The 22646-nt window shown below is 43.6% G+C and overlaps 1 protein-coding gene across 5 annotated transcripts; it reads right to left on the reverse strand.

Annotated features, from left to right (window-relative positions):
• Positions 1–1480: 1480 nt before the first annotated feature.
• glyr1 (glyoxylate reductase 1 homolog (Arabidopsis)) lies at positions 1481–21266 on the reverse strand. Of its 5 annotated transcripts, XM_039611149.1 has the most exons (17): positions 21097–21266; positions 20874–20936; positions 19825–19861; positions 19666–19745; positions 19444–19582; positions 15306–15416; positions 12020–12103; positions 7826–7879; positions 6665–6715; positions 6420–6493; positions 6207–6306; positions 5940–6050; positions 5396–5497; positions 5088–5250; positions 4365–4544; positions 4016–4140; positions 3703–3844 (listed from the first exon to the last, which is right to left on the reverse strand). In XM_039611149.1, the coding sequence occupies exons 2-17, from the start codon at positions 20909–20911 to the stop codon at positions 3770–3772; spliced, it is 1524 nt and encodes a 507-aa protein (XP_039467083.1). In that variant the 5' UTR covers positions 20912–20936; positions 21097–21266; the 3' UTR covers positions 3703–3769. The 5 variants fall into 5 exon arrangements, with proteins under 5 accessions (XP_039467084.1, XP_039467083.1, XP_039467085.1 ...); XM_039611150.1 differs by lacking the exon at positions 21097–21266 and having other exon boundaries at positions 1481–3844; positions 20874–21032; XM_039611151.1 differs by lacking the exons at positions 7826–7879; positions 21097–21266 and having other exon boundaries at positions 20874–21033.
• Between the last annotated feature and the right edge of the window lie 1380 nt (positions 21267–22646).

The raw sequence follows: 22646 nt of genomic DNA on the forward strand, positions 1-22646 counted from the left end.
AGATAGGTGAATTTCTCTGAAGCCCACTGTTACTCAGAGGCTCACCATTGACTGCTCTCGGTAAGGTATTGTATATCACATTAGTTTCAGTCATGCAGGCCTGCTTACTTCAGCTGCTAACACTGCTGCATTGACTGTGTGTGTTATTGTGCAAGCTTTACCAGTTTGTCAAAAACAGGAAGCTCAGCAGTCTGTTGGCGTCTCTCATTTTGTTCACTCATGTTACACTCTCTCTCTGACAGTCAGCTACTGTCAAATCTTAACCCAGCAAGCTGACAGGACAGTGTGATGACAACACAAATGCATGTTTTCAATATTTTTTTGAAATCCATATAAAAGACCATTACCTTCATATTGTATTGTTTAACGATTAGAAATCTTAACATGTTAAGATTTCTAATTCTGTTTGATCACTGACCAGCAACACCAGCGTCTACTAATTAATCGCAGCAGGTCTCTGTGTGTACTGCATGAACTCAACAGACAAACTACCAGATGCTAAGTTTTTCAATCGTTATGATGAATTTTGATGAGATATGGCCTTGTTTATGAGTGTGTGCAGGTCTGTGTCTCTGTGCGTGCATGTGTCTTTTACCTTTTTATTGCGATGCTGAGGACTCTTCTCTTTCACACCCTCCACCCTGAGACAGTTGGCACGAGTTTTCAGGACAATCCTTAACCCAACCTCCACGTGTCCCCACACTGACAGCCTTCATTGTTCCTCCATGTTTTCTTCTCCCACATCAGTGGTGCTCTCACTCACTTCCTGTCCCCGTGTCAGTCTGTTGCTCAAGCTTCACTTGCAGTTCCCTTTCTTATTCTGCGTCTCACTTTTGCACCCTGACATTTGCAATGACTTCAGCCAGAACACTCAAAATCACTCTTTCACACTTTCCATAACACATCAGGATATTTGCAATACTTTTACTCAGAGCACTCGCACTCACTTAGCAGCAGTCGTTCCTCCAAACCAAGACCCCAACGGCTTCAGATACCAGTAGTCATTCTTCAGGAACTAAGAGCCCAACTACTTTGTAATAGTCATTCTCAGTAAAATCTGACTACTTTTGATTGACACAGCTATTCTTAGGGATTAAGACTCCAACTACTTCAGGTTCTGCAGTCATTCCAGGAACACTGAGTGTCCAACTGTTTCAGCTAACAGATGTCTTTAGGGCATCCCAACTGAAACCCCAGAACCTCCCAATACAAACCTAGTTTTAAGGTGCTCCTTTGGGCTGAGGTCTGATGATTGGATGCCATGTGAGTACAGTGAACTTAGTGCCAGGTTCATCAAACCAGTCTGAGAGGGTCTGTGTGACATGGTGTGTTACCCTGCCATCCAGCGATGTCACACTGGCCGTAAACAGTAGCTCTGGCCTCAGACTGCTCAAAGCATCGTACACCTGAGCAGCATATTCAAATGAACAGTGTGCTATTACTAGCAGAAGACAAACAGTCAGTGCGCACGTACACGTCAGCAATTAGGAGTTTAGGATTTATTAAACAGCACAAAAGTCTTGATATTTCCACATGTACACAAAATCATAAATAGCCCCAAAGTTCCTCCCACCTTGCATCAATGGGATCCCAGTCATTATTTCATCACAATAAGCCAGATTATATAAGCCATATATTTATAAACCATTTACATTTGAACTGAGCAATCTACAGTATTAAGACACAGATGTTAGACATTCGCTCTGTAGAGTCAAAACCAAAAGTAGCTTCTTCATTAATCCTGATTACCGCAGATAGAAAAGGAACCCTACTTATCCTAATGTGCTATTTACATCTTCTAAAAACAGCTCTTTGAAGTCTAGAGTGTGTCTGACAAACCAAAATTAAAAACTTAACCTTGGCTAACAAAATGCTTCTCACAGATCGCTTGGTAACTACGTTTCAACAAACGTGTAGAGCTTCAGATGATAAAACCATGAAGAGTCACCGGTGGGTGATCGGCCCGTTTTGGCTTCTTCATGTCGTACTGGATTAGATACAGTAGACCAACCTGGTGGTGCAGACGCACGTTTTCAAAAGCCATTTGGTTTCAATTTCAATCTGAAAATAAAGATGACCCCTCACATGTCTGTAGGCCTGCCTCAGCACTTCCTGACCATATGGAACAGAATAAACTTGGACTAACGGCTTCAAACACGACACCACCGACACCAGAAGTATCAGAATAATCCCCTTGGTTGACCGGTGCCCATGTCCTGCCAGTCTGAGAAGATATATCACATCTTTGAGTTTGAAGCAGAGAAGAAGAAACCCTCACCACTGTGCCACATCTGTACTTGTATACACCGTCTTATCGATCGCAGGTACGTTTGATGCTACACAGCAGAGGTCGTCATGGGTACCAGTAAAGACTAAAATCACTAAGCCCTGTGCAGACACCAGGGTGTTGGCTTCATATCATGTTGGGAAGTCAAAGCCTGGCCCATGGGGCCTGAGACTGAATTCATACAGCAGTGTTGGGCCGTGTTGTTCCCTCAACATCTCACTAATGGTCTTTATCTGGGTGGCAGGAGCCTCTCAGGGCCAACACACACAACACACACAGCAAGATCTGAACATGAAACACCCAGTAACATATTGTAGATAAACTACTATAACTGAGACCTCCACCATCTCTTTGGGATTTCATTTTAATGATCATCTGTCACAAGCTGGGTCACAAACCTCACTGATCAGTGTTGTGTCTACTGAGAGCAGTGCCAGCCTGTGATGACCTTTACTCTGCAGTCAAACCTCCGCCCACTTTGTTTGCTCGTATTTTTATTGAGGCCAGCCGACCGAATCAATATCAAGCATTGAGACTCAGACTGGGTGAACACGGTCATGTAACAAATTGTGTCTGAAACGACCTGTGTGTTAGTCTGCTTTGACTAAAGTCGAGGGCCTACAGTTTAAGTGTCACTCTGGCCTTAATTCTAACGCTAGCGTCTAATAATGATTCAACACTGAGCCGCTGTCCTGGAGTCATGGAGTGACTCTGGAGGCCCAGTTTTGAACTTCAGTTAAAGAAGAAGTTAAAGATATTTAAAGAGGAAAAACACAAAGTCTTCCAAGAGAAAGGTCGAAGCGTTTCAAAAGTGGAAATCTCAAACCATGAGGAGAAACATCTGCATTTTAAGGCCTCGGCACATCTGCAGCTTTGTCCTCCACTTGTTTCAAACAAAATCACACTAATGGAAAAGCCTAAATGATGTGGTTACACACGGGAAGAAGCCAACTGCACAAAGAAGACCTTAAAAGAGGCATAAATAAATACGTGTATTATCGAAGGACCCGAGGGGTTACAATATTAAGGCAATGCAGTGGCATGTTCTGTTGCTTACTCTCATGGATTTCTGGAGCAGAGATCACACAGATAATTAAACAAAAAGGGAAAAAACTAAAATATTTTAGGGCTCTGAATCCACATGGCAATTTGTTTAGCTTCACAGTAGCGCCCAGCATTACTCATACTGTTTTATAACAACGATGTCAGGAACCAGGCAAAGTGCCCCTCTGACGGCAAACTGCAGCAATGCAGTAGTTCAGCCTCGTTCCAAGCACTCTTACAGCATAAAATTCCCACAGTACAGTCAGTGCAATGCTTAATGTTGCCTCTAAAACACGGAATTACAGTCCGGAATTGTGGGCAGGTAACACGGCTGGCACTGGGGTGAAAAATAAAATAACAGAAGTTTCAAATTAAAAACAAAAAACCTTTAATGACAAGGGAGAAAAGGAGGGTCCACAGGCCAGGCCACACCTCGCTCTAGTGAATGTAGGCTCTGTAAACTGCTGAAATGTCATTGTCCGACTGGTCCAGTGCCTTGGCCCGCTTGTAAACCTGCAAAACAGAAAACAACGGCTGGACAACAGAGACAACACTGTTCTACTGCCCCGAGGCATATATGCTAAAGGACAAGCAGCATGAGCAGGAAACACTTCATTTCCATAAAGAAAAGTTTTAGAATAAAGAATTACAGAAATTTAGAGGAGAAAAATATGAGAGCTGTACCTCGTTGGCAGCTGCTGCCATCGGGGTTGGATGGTTGGCCATGTCGCCCATGGAGATGGCTAGCCTTAGGTCCTTCTGAATGTGTTTCAAATAGTAGTCTGGTTTAAAATTGCCCTGTAAAATATCTGCAAGGGGCAGGAAGGAGGTCATTATAAGCTTGGTTAGAGTAGGACCTCATGATAGTCATGGAACTTGTTTTTGTCCCAGTTAAGACTAAAAAAAAGAAGAAGAAAAATAAGCCGCAGGCTCGATTTGGCACGTTCCCCAGTTCAACCATAGATCTTTGACTGTTAGGTGAAACCACTGCCCTATGGAAACAAGTCAAAGTGAGCACTCTGTGTTGACTTACTCTGGCATTTCTGGTCCACAAAGGTGCTAGCCATCTGACCCTGGCACAGGATGTCCAGGAAGGTCTGCTGTGATTGGCCCGTGGCCTGTGCCAATGTTAGCCCCTCTGCAATAGTGGCCATGAAGCTGCCTTGAACCATGTTGAGGATTAGCATCATCCTTGCAGCATTCCCTGCCTCACCTTAAAAAACACACACATACAAGCATCAACATTGTTTTAAATTGTATTTTTACACACACACACACACACACACACACACTTGTAATCTGGCCCAAATCCTCTGTGCCATCAGTCTGCACTGGCTACACCGCACGCTACAATGATTCACTACAATTTTTATTTACATAGCACCAAATCACAACAACTGTTGTCCTCAAGGTGCTAAAGTAAAAGCCTGACAATAAAACAGGAGATCCCAACCATCATATGACCCCCTATGAGCAAGCACTTTGGCAACAGTGGAAAGAAAGAGACCTCCCACAGAAGCAGGCTGAGGGAGGGGCGACGGGTTGGGGTGAGGGGAGAGAGATGCGCTGTGGAAGACAGCCCCAGATTAATAATAAAAGAGCAGTTTTCATGTTTTCATCTTGTCTATATGGGCTAGTGCAGACTGATGGGCAAAAGCACACAAATAACTCTCAAGTTCCTTTTGCTGCATGTGCCCAACACGTCATCCGTCTGAATGGGCCTTGCTGAGTGTACTGAACGCTGATCTTTCCGTACCCAGAAAGAACGAGGTCTTGCCCATGGCCTGGAAGCAGCTGCTGCAGTCCTCGTAGACCGTCCTGTCGCCAGCTGCCAGGATGACCAGCATCCCGTCGTTGGACAGCTGCTGGCTTCCTGCCACCGGAGCTTCCAGGAAGCGGCCGCCCCGTGACGTGATCACCTGACATTCAAATACTGAATAAGAATTTATTGATACTACTGATACACTCAGCTGTTCCTACTGTAGGTATTTCTAACCGAGATGAAGGGAGCATGAGACATCAGAGTTTTAAAATCATTTTTATTTACTGGATGCTGGTGTTTACCTGTGAGAGCTCAGTGATGGTCTCTGGATCGACTGTAGACATCTCTACGTAGCATTTGCCCGGTCTGATTCCTTGTAGAACTCCACTGGGTCCCAACACCAACTTTATAAAAGACAGAACGTGAATATAGAACCATGTGATTGTTGGATTGTCTCTATATTAGTGTCTTTACCTCACAGGATAACTGTTGGTGTGATTTGGAGTTAAATAAATATCAACAAACTGTTAAATGAACAACTTTGTCACATCCATCAAAGAGCCATGTTCACACCCATGTTCCTTACAGTGAAACACAAGCTGGCGCCAGCTCGTCACCAGTGACTCAACTTGCAAAAATCAGAGCACCTTTCTGTTCATTTATGGCCCCGCCCACTCACTCCTGACAATCCCCACCCACCCACTCTGAGTGGAAATCTCTGTGCACATAAACACAATGCATGAAATCACTGATCCATTTGATTTTTCTTCATGTTTATTCTGTCATCAGCTTGTTATTTGCAGACTGGTGTTGAACATGCCATGTACTGCAGTGCAGTGCACTCACGTCTCTGGCAGCCTTAGGGTCAGACACACAGGAGAAGGTGATGTCACACATGGAGGCCACTTCTGCAGGAGTGCGGCCTAACCGTGCCCCCTCCTGGATGAACAGGTCACACTGAAACATAGCAGGGAGGAATCAGCAGTAAGCCACACCCACACCCACACCCACACACACCTTTTAAACAAACCAACTATATCCATGTTGGGCACTTAAATACTTAAATGTGGTTGTCTTAGAGACAGCAGCCAATGGGTGATGATGAGTGTGTACCTTTTCTGCAGTGCGGTTCCACACTGTGACAATATGACCCATTTTCAGCAGGTTGGAAACAATGCCGCTACCCATCAGCCCCAGACCCAGGAAGCCTATTCTGAAGAGCAGAAGCCGAGAACATACAGACCAAAACAAGAAAACGAGTCCTGTGAGCCCTCTGATCAATTTAGCAACAGTGTTGTGTAACCCTGCGATGAGGATGTGCCATACCGTTTATCTGTGGGTGTGATGCTGCCGTTGATCGCTGTGCTGTCTGCTGCTTGGATAGATGTTGACCCTGTGACCTGCACAATCAGAGGCAAATTTTTAGAAATCATGCTCACAGGAACCAAACAAATAAAAAAATCCCATCTCCCTTTGCCTGGTATGCACTGTGCATGCATACAAGTCTCTGCTCCTGCTAATGAACACAATCATTTCAAGCAAATCAAAGCAGCCTACATTATTGTTTTTACCTCTTCAATGATCTTCAGGCGTTTGCTAATGGGCTCCATTGACGAAGCTGGCTGTGGGCACAGAGGTGACAAAGTAAAAACGATGCAACTTATATTTAAAATGAGTTGGGGTTTTTTGTTTGTTTGTTTTTTCCATATCAAACCAATCGATAATCAGTTAGTGATAAAGCAGCAAAGTGGACAGATGTGTCTAAAAATGACACTGAGGAGATGATCTGCATCACATTCCTTATAGAACTGGGAACATCATACGATATCATGGTACAGAACTCTAACAGTGTCACCAGCTGTTATTATGCTTTATAAACACACTTCATCATTTTTACATCATTCATGTAATTAATTTAATTAGCAGAGGACCAACTTAGACATAGACATGTTCTTGAAAACACGTTAATGTAGAAGTGACTGAGTTCGTGCTGCAGACTAACTGGTGGTTGTTGCAATAAGAAACAATGTTGTGTCAGTGAAACAGACTGAATGTCACTGTAACAAGTCTTACACCAAATATTGAATTTCATCAGATGTGAAGTGTTGGAGATCTTAAAAACAACTCTTCTCCAGCTGAGATCATGCCCCACTAACTTCATGTTAATGCCTACAACAGTGGAGCCAGTCTTACATCACCATGGACAGAAGCCCCTGAACCAAAACTGACACCTTCAAGCTAAGATCATGCTTGCACACATGGACAAGCCAAATGACTTTAATGGCCAGATGAGACAAAGAGCTAAGGCCTTCAAAATGAAGCACACTGTGCCAAACACGGTGGAGGCAGCATCGATACTGGCACACTGCACAGAATGAATGGAATAAAAAAGGAGGAAGACAGCATGACACTGATCCCAAACTGGTTTTGAAATGCATAAGGCAGCCTAATGTCCTTCCCAAAGGCCCAACCTCAGACGTATTAAACACTGGTCCATGCCAAGAAACCAAAGCAACCAATTTAACTGAACTCCTGAGTGCTGATGGCTCCCAGAGCATCTAACCAAGTACTGGTGCAGGTATGTGTGTGGGAATTACAGAACATTCTAAATAAATAGAAACTTGCGCACCAATTTGTCTGTTGTTGTAAAAAACCATTAGAAACTTAAATGACCCTGACATTCATGCCTATGCTGAGCATATGGAAACCTCTGACCACATGTTTCTGCTTACCTTTTCAGACTGGCTGAGCAGAAAGTGGTGAAAATGTGGATCATCCTTCACAGGCTACAACACAATCAGAGTGCAGTGGATGAGTGTTCATACAGACGTGCAGTGATCTGACAGGTTACAGTGTTAGAGCCACTCAATCATGTTCTAAAGCTCCTGCAGCAATCTGATTAAAAGCTAATGTTGGCAGTCTGTTACTCTACAATGTTTTAAAAGAAATCATTTGAGGTAAACATCAACACACAGCACATTAAGGCAGACCCACAGCAGGCACGGTGGTGTTTGCATCATGCCATCTTCCCACAGCCACATTGGCCTCCACCCACTGCCTGTAATGATCTCACCTGCAGCCTCTCACGCTCGCCCTTTCTCTCTCTCTCTCTCTCTCACACACACACACACACACACACACACACATTTTAGAGATGCTCTCTGGCAGAGCACCAGTTTCAGGATTTTATGAATTTCGGGCTTAATTAGGGAAGCAGCAACAAGTCTTGAGCCACTCCTCATTTCCTTCATTTTATTTTGCTAGGAAAATGAGACGTAGGTGTAACAGCTGTAAACAGACATGGAAGTACAGTATGGAAGTTTGTGCTACTCTAATGAGCTTGAAAGAGAATATTTGGTTCAATTCAATTTTATTTATACAGCACTAAATGACAACAACAATCGCCTCATGGTGCGTTATACTGTAAGGTCGACAGAGAGAACCCCAACAATCATGTGACCCCCTATGAGCAAGCACTTTGGCGACAGTGGGAAGGAAAAACTCCCTTTTAACAGGAAGAAACCTCCGACAGAACCAGGCTCAGGGAGGGGCGGGGCCATCTGCTGCGACCGGTTGGGGTGAGAGAAGGAAAACAGGATAAAGACATGCTGTGGAAGAGAGACAGAGATTAATAACAGATATGATTCAATGCAGAGAGGTGTGTGGAAACACAGGAAGTGAGAAAGGTGACTGAAGAAGAAACACCCAGTGCATCATGGGAATCCCCCAGCAGTCTATGCCAATTGCAGCATAACTAAGGGAGGATTCAGGGTCACCTGGTCCAGCCCTAACTATATGCTTTAGCAAAAAGGAAAGTTTGAAGCCTAATCTTGAAAGTAGAGATAGTGTCTGTCTCCCGAATCCAAACTGGAAGCTGGTTCCACAGAAGAGGGGCCTGAAAACTGAAGGCTCTGCCTCCCATTCTACTTTTGGGTCTAGAGATGCTTTTTAAGTAAAGGTTTAACTACAGCCAGCTTGAAGGCCTGTGGTACATAGCCGATTATTAGAGATCGAAGCATTAATTAATGGCAGGACTTCTTTGAGCAGTTTTGTAGGAATGGGGTCTAAAAGACACGTTGATGGTTTGGAGGAAGTAATTATTGAAGTTAACTCAGAAAGATCAATTGGAGAAAAAGAGTCTAACTTAACATCGATGGTACTAAAAGTAGCTGTAGATAATATTACATCTGTGGGATGATTATTGGTAATTTTTTCTCTAATGATTAAAATTTTATTTGTGAAGAAGTTCATGAAGTCATTACTGGTTAACGTTAAAGGGATTGTTGGCTCAGTAGAGCTCTGACTGTTTGTCAGCCTGGCTACAGTGCTGAAGAGAAACCTGGGGTTGTTCTTATTTTCTTCAATCAGTGATGAATAGTAAGATGTTGTAGCCAGGTACACACTGCTCACACCATTCCAACACGCTCCAAGTTTTCAGTCAACAGCTCTTTGGGAATCATTTAGTTAGAGCAGAAATTCTTTTCAGAAGATACAAATTCATTATTTATACTTGACTGATCCTTTGCTCAGTGCCAAGTGGCCTGTCGAGTGAAAAAGCAGCCAATGTCCAAAGAACCAGTTTGAAAGACTTCCAGAAAGCTGGACAACTGTTACTATGGACTACTTACAAAAAGAAAAAAGAAAGAAAATAAAATTAAAACAGTGGCAGCAGCCAATGGTAGCCCTCAGCATCTCAGTAGATGTAACTGTGGTATGAATTTCAAAATCCTACATTGCTTCGTTTCAGAGTTATCACATTCACAAACCTGGGAGTGCCCGTTGCACACCCGACAGGGTGACAACAAAACCTCATCAGCCTTTTAGTCTGGCTCCTCTGTAGTAAAAGATAAAGAAATAAAGGGTGGCTCGAGACTTTTGCACAGTGCTGTAATTGTTATTATGGAGGCAGCTGTCAGCGGATCTGTGATGCAAACATACACGTGGCCCTGCTTTTTAAGGTGGCCCTGCTTTTAAGGTGGCCCTTGGTACGGCTTGTTAAAGGAGTAAAAAGAAAACACACACACACGATCTGAAATGAAAGAAATATAAGATCTGAAACAAGTGCTGCATGCTGCATGTAGCGTAAAGCTAGCTGGCACTCATAGCTTTGGTTAATTACGAGAGGACGATGCATCTCTCCTGCCTGTGAACGTTAGCATACTGTAGTTACAAAACAGGGCACAACGTTAACATGAAAATGTGTGTTAGACAGTGCTGATTGAACTCTGATACTTATCATTTCTGATAAGAAACCCACAAGTCCACCGTCATTCTCTATGCAAGTACAAACCAGTGACATTTGCAAAGGCCCAGTTACAGTAAGACTGGTTCATTTTAGCCAGAAACTGATTGAACTAGCTTTACATCACTGAAGAAACATGCAGTTATTTCTGCCTAACACGACGGACAAAGACCAAAGAGGAAATGGATGTTTTGCATAGACCGAAAACTAAAACAAGGAAATGGGATGAACCAGCCATCAGAGCCTGAGGAGCAGCTGGCATGAGGGCTTGAACTGCTTCCTGGGACAATAATTAGCTATAACGTGCAGCAGCAGGCTAACGTTTGGACACCTTCACCCACCCAAATGTTTACTGACAAATTAAAAACTGTTACTGTCTGCATTTGTTTGGTGGGTGAGCTGTTTCCATACGTACACATACAAACCTGTTAAAGGGCATTTCATTCAGCGCGGTCACATGACCATCCCCGAGAAGCAGCTCGGTCCTCATTACGTCACAGAGGCTGCCTGCCTCCTAATCCTTCTGTCAGGGTTAGGAAGCAGGCAGCCAACTAAACTAAAACATCGATTTTCCTGATCCAAATCGATTTTAGCTTGAATAAAGCGACATCGATTCATTAAATCCTAAATCAATTTTTAAATATAAAATGTATTTTGCCAGAATCTCAGGTTTAAGCTCAGAAAACTATTTCACCACCACCAAACAGCTAAAACAGTAAATGAGTGCAGGAACACGGATTCTGCTCAAAGATGTAAACACAGAGCGTGGATCGATCACCCGACAGCACGTATGCAGACATGTCGGCTGTTGAAAGCCTCACAGATTCTGATGCTGCAGGTTTCATCACTCTGACCAAAATTCACTGAACCAGCAGCAAAAAAAGATCAAACTTCATGTTTGATAAACATCGTCATGAATTCACTCTGACTTTGGCTGTTTAGCTTCCACCACAATAAAATCTCCCTTCCTGCACAGCTCTGTCTCTCTGTGTACTTCAAGAACAGTTTCCCATCTCAAATCTCTGTTTTCTGCATTATTTGCTTTCTTATGACGCACCAGTCTACCGCTGTGTACAGCGCTGTCGGCCGCGGCTTTTCCTTTTCTTCAAAAATGACTTTGGACAAGAAAGCCTCATCTCTGCTGTTCAATACTGAAGAAATGTAAACTTTTACAAATTCTGCCAAAACTCTCAGCTGTGTCTGTAATCAAACCTCTGTAACTTTGCTCTGCTTCACTTCAGCAGCATCAGGTCATGTTCAGATGCTGATTCATGGTTTTCTTCAGTTTTTGTTCTACTGCAGAATATTTTTAAGGTTATCTGCTGTAAAAAAAGATCTGCTTCATGTTTCTCTGTTTTATCCTCAGTTACTTTGACACAAAGGCATCTGCTGTGATGTCAGTGCTGATTAATGATCAGAAATATAATATTTCTAAGTCATAAATTAATCGAATCAGTCCTAGAAACCGAATCCCAGCCCTAACCAAAACTCCATGTGGCACTGAGCCCTGCATGCAGGGTTGCTGACCATTTCAAGATCACAGCACCAAACAATGTGAGCAGTCTACAGAGAGCGGCAAACAGGTCAGAAGGGAAAGGTCTGCAGTTGCTGGTGAATTAAAGCCAAAGATTAAGGTCAGGTAGAAGTCAAGACAAGGCTTGGTGGGAGGGGGGCGTTCACCTACGCTGCTTTCCCATTTGAATCCTGAGCCCGGTCCAGCCCCCAGCCTCTCAACAGTGGACGGCTCGGGGTCAGAGTCAGCTAAGTCCTTAAGGAGGAAAAAAGACACATATTCACCTTTAAATCAGTGGGAAATCTGCAGAGGTCAGTGTCTGCTGCAGGGGGCGCTGTGTCTCTATCATGTGCAGGAGACTCAACTGGATTATTTTAAGTTTGTTTGTTTGAACCGTCACACATTCTTAACAGGAAACAACAGATGAATTGACTATGTGCACGATAGCATATGCTAGTTCCGGTGCGGAAAATCCTGTGTGGAGCTTTGTTTCCGGTGTCCTATTCACGCCCTGTTTAATGTCCAAAAGAAGTTAAGCAAATGAATGAATTAAGCGTCGATTTACATTTCTATAGATGTCTTGGTCATTTACCCAATATAACTGTAAATGATGTTCATGGACTTGTTGATATTTTGCCCCCACGCCTCAGAGCAAAGGAGAAAAGGGATTCAAATGTTATATTTGTCAGCTGTCCCTCGTTTATTGCGGGTGTTATGTTCTAAAAATAACCAGCGATAGGTGAAGTCAAGTAGCCAATTTTATTTTTTTGATGCGTGGACATCGTGGACATCCAGTACTGCACTTTTTAATTTAGAAGGTAAGTCACAACATACCCTTCATACATACTAATGTATAGAAACCCTCACCAGCAATCGTTCATTTTTTGTGTGGCTTTTTTCACGGTGTGTTAACATGCTGTGTAGGTGTGGACAACGGGAAACATCTGTGACTGTTGTTCATCTGTAGTTTGAATGCTGAACATTTGCCTGTTTAAAGAATAAGACCAGTCACTATTAGAGATGGCACGATACCACTTTTTTATGTCCGATACCGATACCGATATCATAAATTTGGATATCTGCCGATACCGATATGAATCCGATATTGTGTGTTTTTTAATCAATAAAACTGTTTTTTTTTAATATCTTGCTGCATTTTGTATAAGTTCATACTCAAGTTTAAATAAACAACAACACTAAAGCTATTCTGTTATACCTGTATGTAAAAAATACACTGCACCCAAAATATTTTATATTTCAGCAAAACTGATCAATCTAATAAACTTAAACCTGCTCCATCCTCCCTATTCTGGTATTTTAAAGAGTACTTAGCAGAAATATTAAGCAACCTAACTAATAGGGTTGCAAACTCCCAGCAAAAAAAAAAGGGAACCACCCCCCACCCTCCACCTCATGATGCTTAATCGATGTAATCAACTTTAATTTGATGCAGGGTGAAAAAAAATGCACAGAAATAAATTATTTTTCAAGAATAATTAAATAGATTCAACATCTTTCTTCAACAGAATTGCAGAATTCACAGATGGTACCTTCCCAAAGGAAAAAGTACTATAGCTTACTAGGGTATATTAGACTTAACAGTTACTATATATAGTAATGGACTTCTATACATTTTACATCAGATTAAAACTTTGGGTGTAAGATTCAGATAATTATTTATTAAAAGCGAGACATTTTAAATGAGAATAAGAAAGAAAAGTATGTCTTTGTGCCCCTTTTCCCTGTTCATGCCCTATATCCCCCTGGCTACACTTTGCTAGATCCGCCCCTGCACAGTTACCAGCCGTCAGCTACGTAGAAAAGGATCCTGGTGTAGAAAGTAATATTAAATACATTCTAACAACAGCTTATCAAGCTTAAACGTGCTGCTGTTGTTCAGCCGCTGGTTTCCTCTTTCTGGTGCAAAGTGGGCCAAAAACAAAGAAGAGAGACGGACTCGCGACAGAAAAGCCGATCAGCTGATCATTGATCAGTTTCACGATTGAAGTAGCAGCAGGAGAGGGAGAGAGAGAGGCAGTCACTCCATATATTGGTTGTTAAGCTTAACGTGGGAACGCTTTACAATTACATACAAACATTCAGAGATGAACTTACACACTTGCTTTACTTCTCTCTGGGATAACTTCCTCGGAGATGAAATGCTGGTTTGGTAGCGAGGCTACAAATACACACAGCCGCTCTATCACGTGATGCACACTGCTCCGACGTGCTACGGTTATGAGCCGAGTTACGCCGTGTTGCAAGTTTTGTGCGATGCTTTTTTGATATTTAATGGATCGGATTACATTTTTTATTTTTCGCCGATATCCGATCCAGTAATTTAGGTCAGTATCGGACCGATACCGATACGTAATATCGGATCGGTCCATCTCTAGTCACTATACAGAGATGTGCTTCTGAATGTGGACGATGTGTCTTATGCTGCAGTGATGCAGTTCTGCTTGTGTTGAGTGATGCAAACAACCGATCGATCTAAACTCTTTAAACGTCAATCACGTGGTTACCGGCTACCGGCGAAAATAATCGGGACGGTAAACCAATTAGCGCATTTGCGCCGCTGTGTGTTTTTGTGGTCTTCTTTTGCGGCTAATTCAGTGAATTTTGGTCTGATTGTGGTGAAACTTGGTGTGTGGAGTCAGTGATAGCTCTGGGAGCTAACCAGCCTATCTTTAACCGGTTACTTACATGAAGTCTGAAGAATTTCTGGTTCGGTTTTGTTTGTTTAGCGGACTTCTGCGCATTCACGTAACTGCTCGTTTAATCGCGGCTTATTTTCGGTGTGTTTGGTGGTTGTAGAAATGGTTTATATGACATTTTAGCTGAGATTAAGAGGTTTCTGTGGATACCACACATGTCTGGACTTATATTTCTCAACCAGCGTTATAACCGATTAACGTGATCTCCTCCTTTTGCCCCGGTACCAGAGGCGTGGGGCTTAAGTGGTTAAACGTCAAAATCTATCATTAGATCTTTTTGTGACACAACAGTGGTGAGTGTTCCCACCTTCTGCTCTTTGGAACTTAACGCAATCTTTCCGTTTTCAAGTTTTGGACATGATTTTGGAGTATATCTTCGCAGTAGCGATTTACCGCAAAGTAAAGCCAACCGGAAATGTGCAACCCCACATCCGGCCTCAAACCAGGAAGTTAGCATTTTCTCGTGCACATAGTCAATTGTGAAAAGCAATGGAAGCTGGATGTGGTTCACTTTTACTCTCTAGTCCTCCACACAGTTTGTTTCTGTTGTTACAAAATGTAACTCAGGTGTATTTTTATAATAATATTCCAGCAAACAGTCCAAGCAGGTTTCATTCTGATACTTTGTGCTGGAGAAAAAAGACGAGCACTGACTGGAAGGGAACTGTTTTTAACATTTACAATAAAACAGAGTTTTCTCCACTTCTCAGTGGTGTTGACCTGTTAGCGTCTGAACTCACCTTCTCAGAGGGGTCCTTTAGGGCACTGAGGTCCTCATCATCCTCATCCAGAATTTTTAGGGGCTTGTTGGGCGTCTTCTTTCCTTTTGAGTCTCCTTTGCCATCTGAGTTCTTTCAAAAACACACACAGTGTCACTGAGCTGCCAAACTGAAGTGTTTATTCATATTTCATGAGAAAAGTGATGAGACGTGCTTTAAGTTCATGGAGAGAAATCTGCCTCAAAATAGTTACAAACAAGGCTGCAACCGCTCATCGAGTGATTCTGTAAATCGATAATGAAAAATTCGACTCGATGCTTCGTTTAACATGCGGCTCTCATCACTGTCACCATGGAACCGTTAGTACACATTTGCCACGACAAACAGACGTGCAATAGAAACATAGTTGGTAGCAGCGAACGAATAGAGTCTGCCAACAACGAGCCCACGCAGACGCAACAGCAGCAGTGATGGTGACACTGGGACAGTTCAACGTGGAGCCGGAATCTGCTTCAATGCAAAGAGGCGGAGCCAAAAGAAAACGTGTTTTCCAAAACAGCTGGAAAGAGCTAGCGGGAGTCCTTCATCCAAGCACCTGATCAACAAACTCTGCAGCTGCTCCGTCCACGGCTGTTTGTGTTACACAGCCAAGAAAACATTTTTCAGACTTAAAGTGAAATAATATAAAATGCTGTGTCCATTAACTTTTATTCATATTTTTCACAAGCCAATAAAAATGTGCATGGGCCAGTAAAACTCTGAGCCACTGAATTATTATTAACATTAATTAACACATGCACCATTATAAGATCTGTGTTCAGCACAAACTGTGTGTCCAAGCATACGCTTGCTTTTCTTCACTGCAGCCACCACGTTAGAGGCTTACAGACTTGAACACACACAATAAACTCAAACATGAACACAACAAATCGACCTCACCCAGGACATCAAGTGTCTCGAGTATTTCTGCTTTTAAGACAATTTTTCTTTTCTTTATTTTTGCTCATTAATAAGACAAAAGTATTTCTTATCGGATTACTTGATTTATCGATGGAATCGTGGACAGATTACTCGATTACTAAAACAATCCACAGCTGCAGCCCTAACCTCATCCACCATGAACCCCCCTCTGCACCACACCACGTGGATCCATGTGTTGTGTGGAAGCTGAGACTGTCACAGCTCCAAACAGCATCTACCATATAAACGTGTACACACTGATCACGTACTCAGTTCAGGTTCGGACAGTTTCCTCATTCAAAACTCTTTCTGTGCATACAAATGTCTGCTACATGCAACATTTCTCTCGAGTGCACCAACTGCCTGTTATGCACAGATCACATGCCAGCATGGGGAGACACACACATTCACAAATGTAAGCTGCATTCAAGTCCCAGTGTAAAACTGGGACATCTGGGCTTCTTCTAAACGAACAGAATGACCAAAGGACAGATTTATGGTTACAGACACCACACAGTACCCTGTGAAGGTTAGCATATGGTTTAAATAAGCTGCTGCTACATGCTAACACGTTCAGGGTTAGTCATTAAGCTAATATTAGTGTTAGCCTGCTGTTATTAGATAACGGTAAGATTTGAATCAAATATCTTTATCTATATTCAAAATACACAATAGACTGAATGTGGTGTCTGTAACTGGTAACAAACACAACAACAACAACGACGTCCACCTTTTTTGTGGCATTCGTGTCACATATCAATTTCGCCGTTAGTAGTTAGTAGTACTGGATTGTAACAGAAAACCAGTCGAGTCGAGTCATGGCGATCTGTGGCGAATCGATCCAAATAGGTAACTAAACGCAAGCTTCAGAAGAAGCTTGGAACTGGGACAAGAACACAGCTTACATTTGTGGATCTGTGTGAAGCTGGAAGCATGAAGCTCACGCAGGCATGTGACCTGTGCGCATCAGGCAACTGGTGCACGTATTTAAGGTTTTGTAAGTGATGGAGAGGAACGTTGCATGCAGTACACAGCTGGATGCACAGAAAGACAAAAGCATCCCATTTGTGAAGCTGAACTTCCTAAACTGTGCATAAATGATCAGCATATAGTTTTACGTGTGGTCAGATTGCTTCGTATGTGTGTGGAGCGAAGCACGTGCTCAAAAGTTACACACAACTCACTGCATGTGGCTCGTGCTGTAACCACTGAGGCTAATTTTTCTCCATACGTGTTCCATGTTGCTATTTGTTATACTGAAAAAGGAAATCATGAGAACAGCATTATGTTCTGCAGCCCTTCAGTTTTGAGTTTCAAACACTGTTTAGATTTGAATCTATGAGGAAACCAACCTCTGTTCCATTTACACTGGAGAACGCCTGCTTGACTTAACATGCCCATAACATACGTCTACACTCAGCAGCCATGCAGTGGGAGCATGTGACATTACACACACGCCACAGAAGCACCCCTGCTAACATGGCAGTCTAATGCTTTATGGTTATTAACAGCAACATTAATCACATGTCACCAAATGAAACATTAGCAACCTGACAACAACATTTCAGCTGTAGACAAAAGAGCCGTAGACCTGCTGTACAGTGTCATGGGCATTTACAAGCCACACGCGTCCAAACGTCATCCAGCTACCCTCACATCTCATGTGATGAAGGTGATGTAGAGACTAGTCTTTGCTCACAAAGACACTAAAACAAATGTCAGAGGAAATGATGTAATCATACATAACCCACAGAGTGCACTCCCATCTACATGCTGATGATCACCTTTGATTTCTCAGGGGAGAAGCTTCAGCAAATGTCGGTCCTGAACAGTCCTACGACCCGTGGATTACTGACAGCTGTTCATTGTGTACACCTCAGACTCTCAGTACAGCTCTGGGTCATGCCACCTACAGACACGCTGTGACAAAGCTGCAGTGGTTGGATGTACTAGTGCTGGACTATGGGAGGAATCTCCTTCTGAATGTGGATAAGACAAAAGAGATGCTGACTGACTTCAAAGGGAAGAGGAAGGATACACCACCCGTGGGATGTTGATGTGGTGGAGAAGTCCAAGAACCTGGGCATCCACATCATCAACAGGCTGAACCGGCAGACCAACACAGAGGCTGTATGCGAAGAGGACGAGCAGGCTCTGCTTCCACAGGCAGAGGGAGTGTGTGCTCTGCTGTGCGAGCAGTATCACAGCTGCTGACACCAACAGACTGAACGAACTCGACAGGAAGACGGTCTCTGTGATTGGCTGCACTGGACACATTTTAAATTGTGTTGGTGACGAGGTCAGTGAGCAAACTAATCTAGGAGTAACTCCAACACTTTGATTAGAAACGTTCCCAACATTAAGCGCACGCAGCCAGCAGTTTTAAACAAAAAGTCTGTTACACACCGCGACGAGCAAAGAGTCGGAGCTGTTGAGACGGTGAGCTCAGGTCGAGTAAAAGAAAATATGTTTCTAGCATCTTTCCTGTATCACTGCTAAAACCTTCTCTTGGAAAAAGCTAGCGGGAATCCCAAAGAACTGCTTGAGCCAGTCGACGTGATGTCACGTTTGATGTGCAACACTGTACGCGAGGGTGAGAATGGCAGGCAGACTGGATATCCAGAGGAGCACCGTTTCTAACAGACTGATTCATCTCCATAAACCTGGGTAAAGAGGCGGGACCACCTCCACTTTCACTGTGTGACCATTGCACTCTGTAGCTACAGGTTTATGCTTGTAAACAGCACACCTGCCGGTGCAGCTCGTGTTGTTTTAGTGTGGTTACTAGGCCCCATCGTCATCATCAGCATGTGAAGATTTCCACATACAAACTGAGTTTTACAAAAAGCTCAGAGCATGCAGCACCACAGGTGTGGGTCCTGGGGAGACGTGGCCACAGACTCACTGTCACTTCTCTGACCAATCCCAGCACACGACTGCCTTTTAACGTTTTTGATTAAGAAAGGAAAAAAAACAAAGAAAAACAAACACACCACAACTGTTTGTAGACAGTCTATGTGAATAAAGACACTGAGCAAAAAGCTCAGTTATAATTAGGCAAATTACTGTGGTGCTGCTTGCTATGAACTTAAAACCTCCAACAGAAAACTCCAGTCGTCACGTGATTGGGGGTTACATCTAAGTAGACTGTGATTTTTCTGCATCTTCTCGGTGTTAGGTGTCAGAGGTCCTGGCTCACCTGTTCTTTCCCCTTTGCTTTCTTTAAGAAGTCCTCCACTGCATCAACAGCTTGCTGGAAGCGCTTTCCTTTATTTATCTTGATCATCTCTTCTTTGTGGGCATGGTACGGCTTCAGCTGTTCTACTTTGATCCAGGCACTGCAGACACACAACTCTCCCATATCAGCTGGAGAAGGCACAGCATGGTTAGCCAGAACAGGAAGCCGATGATCCATACTTACTGGTCCTCTGTTCCAAAGAACTTCACAAAGTGGCATTTCTTGCCCCTGGGCTTTTTCAGGTCCTTGGGAGGGCTTACTATCTGAAACGAGAGTGTTCAGTGTAACGTTAGCATCATTTTCTTAATCTAACAAACGCGTGGACAAGCTGTGGCTCCTTACCTTTCCTGGCCATGGTGGGTAACGACCGAGCTTCCCCCTGAAATAAGACCACAGAGTTAGCACCGAGCCTGTGATCTTCACAGAGAAGCACTCAGGCTCACTGTTCTTTATATCTCTGCTCAGCAGTTCCACAGTGAGCTGGTGGCTTTGGCAACGCGATACATCAGCTAACATTATCAGTGACATCCAAAGTCTGACTCTACATGAACTGTCAGATAAAGAAAAACTGGGCCAAGCGCGGATCATTCCCAGGTCTGTGTGGCATCAGCTGCCCGCCTCAAACCCCAGCGGTGTTGATTCGGTACTAAAAGCACCATAAGACAAGCATTGAGCTCGCAGTCTGACTGCTAACAGCAGGATTCGAAGACTGCGGAGATGGCTTGTATTGATCAGTGCCCGTGTACCCGTGACCAGCTCGCGGCGCTCGGTGGGATTTGTCCCCGAGCCTCCGCACACTGCCCTCGTCTCCTCAGCACTTGTTCGCCCCGGTTTCACTCAGATTGCTAACTGCATCGTCTGTCACCCTTCCCGTGGTGCCGGTGTAACGGTCTCCACAAACAAATGCGTAAATGTGTGGAAATCTAGCCTTTACGAAAAACTTGCAAATGCGCCCGCCCGCAGTAACACGGAAGCCGAGCGCAGACATCCGCTCAGGCTCTGCTGCTAGCAAAGATCGTCACAGACCACAACATTTCCACGAGCCGAGGCACTGAGTCCGTTTAACGTAGGTCTGCACATACACACGACGGCGAATAAAATGATCTTCAAAGACAAGTTTGCGTGGGGAAAAACACCTACCTAGTTTGGGTTTAAACCGTTACTGTAGCTTGTTTGCTAGCCAGCAGCTAACGTCGGCTGCAGGCTGAGTCAGCTCGGTTAGCGATTTGTTTGGGTCGGCTATCCACTAACCCAGCACGGGAAACACTTGCCAAGGATTACACCTGGTTTACGCCACGGAGAAACATCACTGCCACGCGTCCTAATGCAGCTCTGCTCTATGGTCCGCAGACAGGAACCGGAGCACTCAACCTTGTGTAAAGGTTACTCACCACACTAGATCCCCGATCCTCAGATGCACCGTCGCCATCTTACAACTTTAATAAAACGTCGCACTGAATGAGAGGAAAAGACAACACACACCCACTAATCACATGTGAGGCCAGCCCCACCCCTTTCTCATACGTCACATCCGTCGCTCTGTTGTTTACTACACGTTTGAAGCATCAGCAACAGCAGCATGCACAATATCTACAGCATATCCTTCATACACACATAACGATATAAATCCACAGTAAGAAATGACTCAGCCACGGGGAGCCACACGCTGGTCCCAGGCCTGCAGAAACGGGAAAGGTTACATCGGGAAGGAGATCCTCCAAAAAACCTTGGCCGAATCATTATTACAAAAATGCGCTTTCCACATAGGGTCGGCCAACTCTGCTGCTGCCTGAAGACAAACGAAGAGGGAGGGAGGGTGTGTTAGGAGGCTGTGAGAGTGGGGAGGCAGCTATATCTACAGGAGAGCAGGTGGAAAGGAAGGTCAGGAGCACTGGAGGTGGATTCAGGTTGTTCTACACAGGTGTGCGGTGACAGTAAATGGGAGTGTTTCTTATATAATGCTTCTCTACGTTACGTGAGCACTCAAAACACTTTACACAGCATGTCTTATTCATCATTTAAAGACATCTTTCTGTCTGTCTAACATTCACACATTCATACTACGATGAACGTATCAGGAGTAACTCTGGATTCCGTATCTTGCCCAAGAATCTTTGTCATGCTGAGCTTGTTTTGGCATTTCTAATTTTTGAGTCACCAGTAATGAGAGCTGTCACCTGCCGTGTGTGAAATCTTGTGGTGGTACCGCGGAGTTTCCTCGGGACCTGTGGCTGCTGGCCCTAGCACCTCAAACCTGGAAGACACAGTAATGATCTGGATGGTGGAGTGCAGCAGGACTGTCTTCCTTGTTTGCACTCACCTTAGATGAATATGCAGGGTGCAGAAGGAGGCTGCATGGAACATGTCTGCATGTTGGTGACCTGTCCACAGTGTACCCTGCCTCTCACCAGCTGTCGTAGGGTGAGAGGCCCTGAATCGGATAAAAAACTGATGGATGGAATAGAAACAAACGGTGACTCAAGGGTTTTTCACTGTACTGCATCGGTAAGAAAGGAGCTCCATCTCATTTTGTGAACTTGTCATAGTTAAGTTTTATTTCTTTGTTTTTAATATAAATCCACTTGTTGTGATTAAAGCAGTATATTTAGAGTAACACATAACACATACCAGTTTTCTCATCTTACATTAGCACTTTCTGTGAATATTGAGATCACACCTCATCAGTTCAAGCCATTTTCACATTGTATTTAGATAAACAAGACTGCATACTGGAATTTGATATCCCTTATTTAACTTAACTTTGACAACTTTGATCCTGATAAAACATTTTTTTTCAGCTTCCAAAAAATAGTTTAAAAAAGCAACTTGTGTAAAATGTGCTGTTTATTGTCCTCCGTCAGTTTCTAAGTCAGTTCTTGACTCCCTGGTACAACTCTCACACTATAGAAAAGCTCTCTGATTGACGAAAGTAAGAACAACCCTAGGTTTCTCTTCAGCACTGTAGACAGGCTGACAGAAAGTTAGAGCTCCGTTGAGCCGACCATTCCTTTAACCTTAACTAGTAACGATTTCATAAATTCCTTCACAAATAAGATTTTAACTATTTGAGAATTGGGGTGGATGAGGTTTGCCCTGAGTTCCTGAAGGCTCTGGATGTTGTGAAGCCAGCTTTTTACCCTGTTGACGATACTTGAGGGTGCATG

Source organism: Oreochromis aureus, linkage group 4, assembly GCF_013358895.1.
Source record: "Oreochromis aureus strain Israel breed Guangdong linkage group 4, ZZ_aureus, whole genome shotgun sequence".
Taxonomy (NCBI): domain Eukaryota; kingdom Metazoa; phylum Chordata; class Actinopteri; order Cichliformes; family Cichlidae; genus Oreochromis; species Oreochromis aureus.

What these genes read in the sequence shown, in the direction of transcription:
- glyr1 (XM_039611150.1), bottom strand. Translation starts at nt 20,911, where the DNA reads ATGGCGACGGTGCATCTGAGGATCGGGGATCTAGTGTG. An exon ending in ATCACACCCACAGATAAACG is followed by an intron (nt 6,307 to 6,419) that starts GTATGGCACATC and finishes TCTGCTCTTCAG; the next exon opens with AATAGGCTTCCTGGGTCTGG. An exon ending in GGAACCGCACTGCAGAAAAG is followed by an intron (nt 6,051 to 6,206) that starts GTACACACTCAT and finishes GCTATGTTTCAG; the next exon opens with TGTGACCTGTTCATCCAGGA.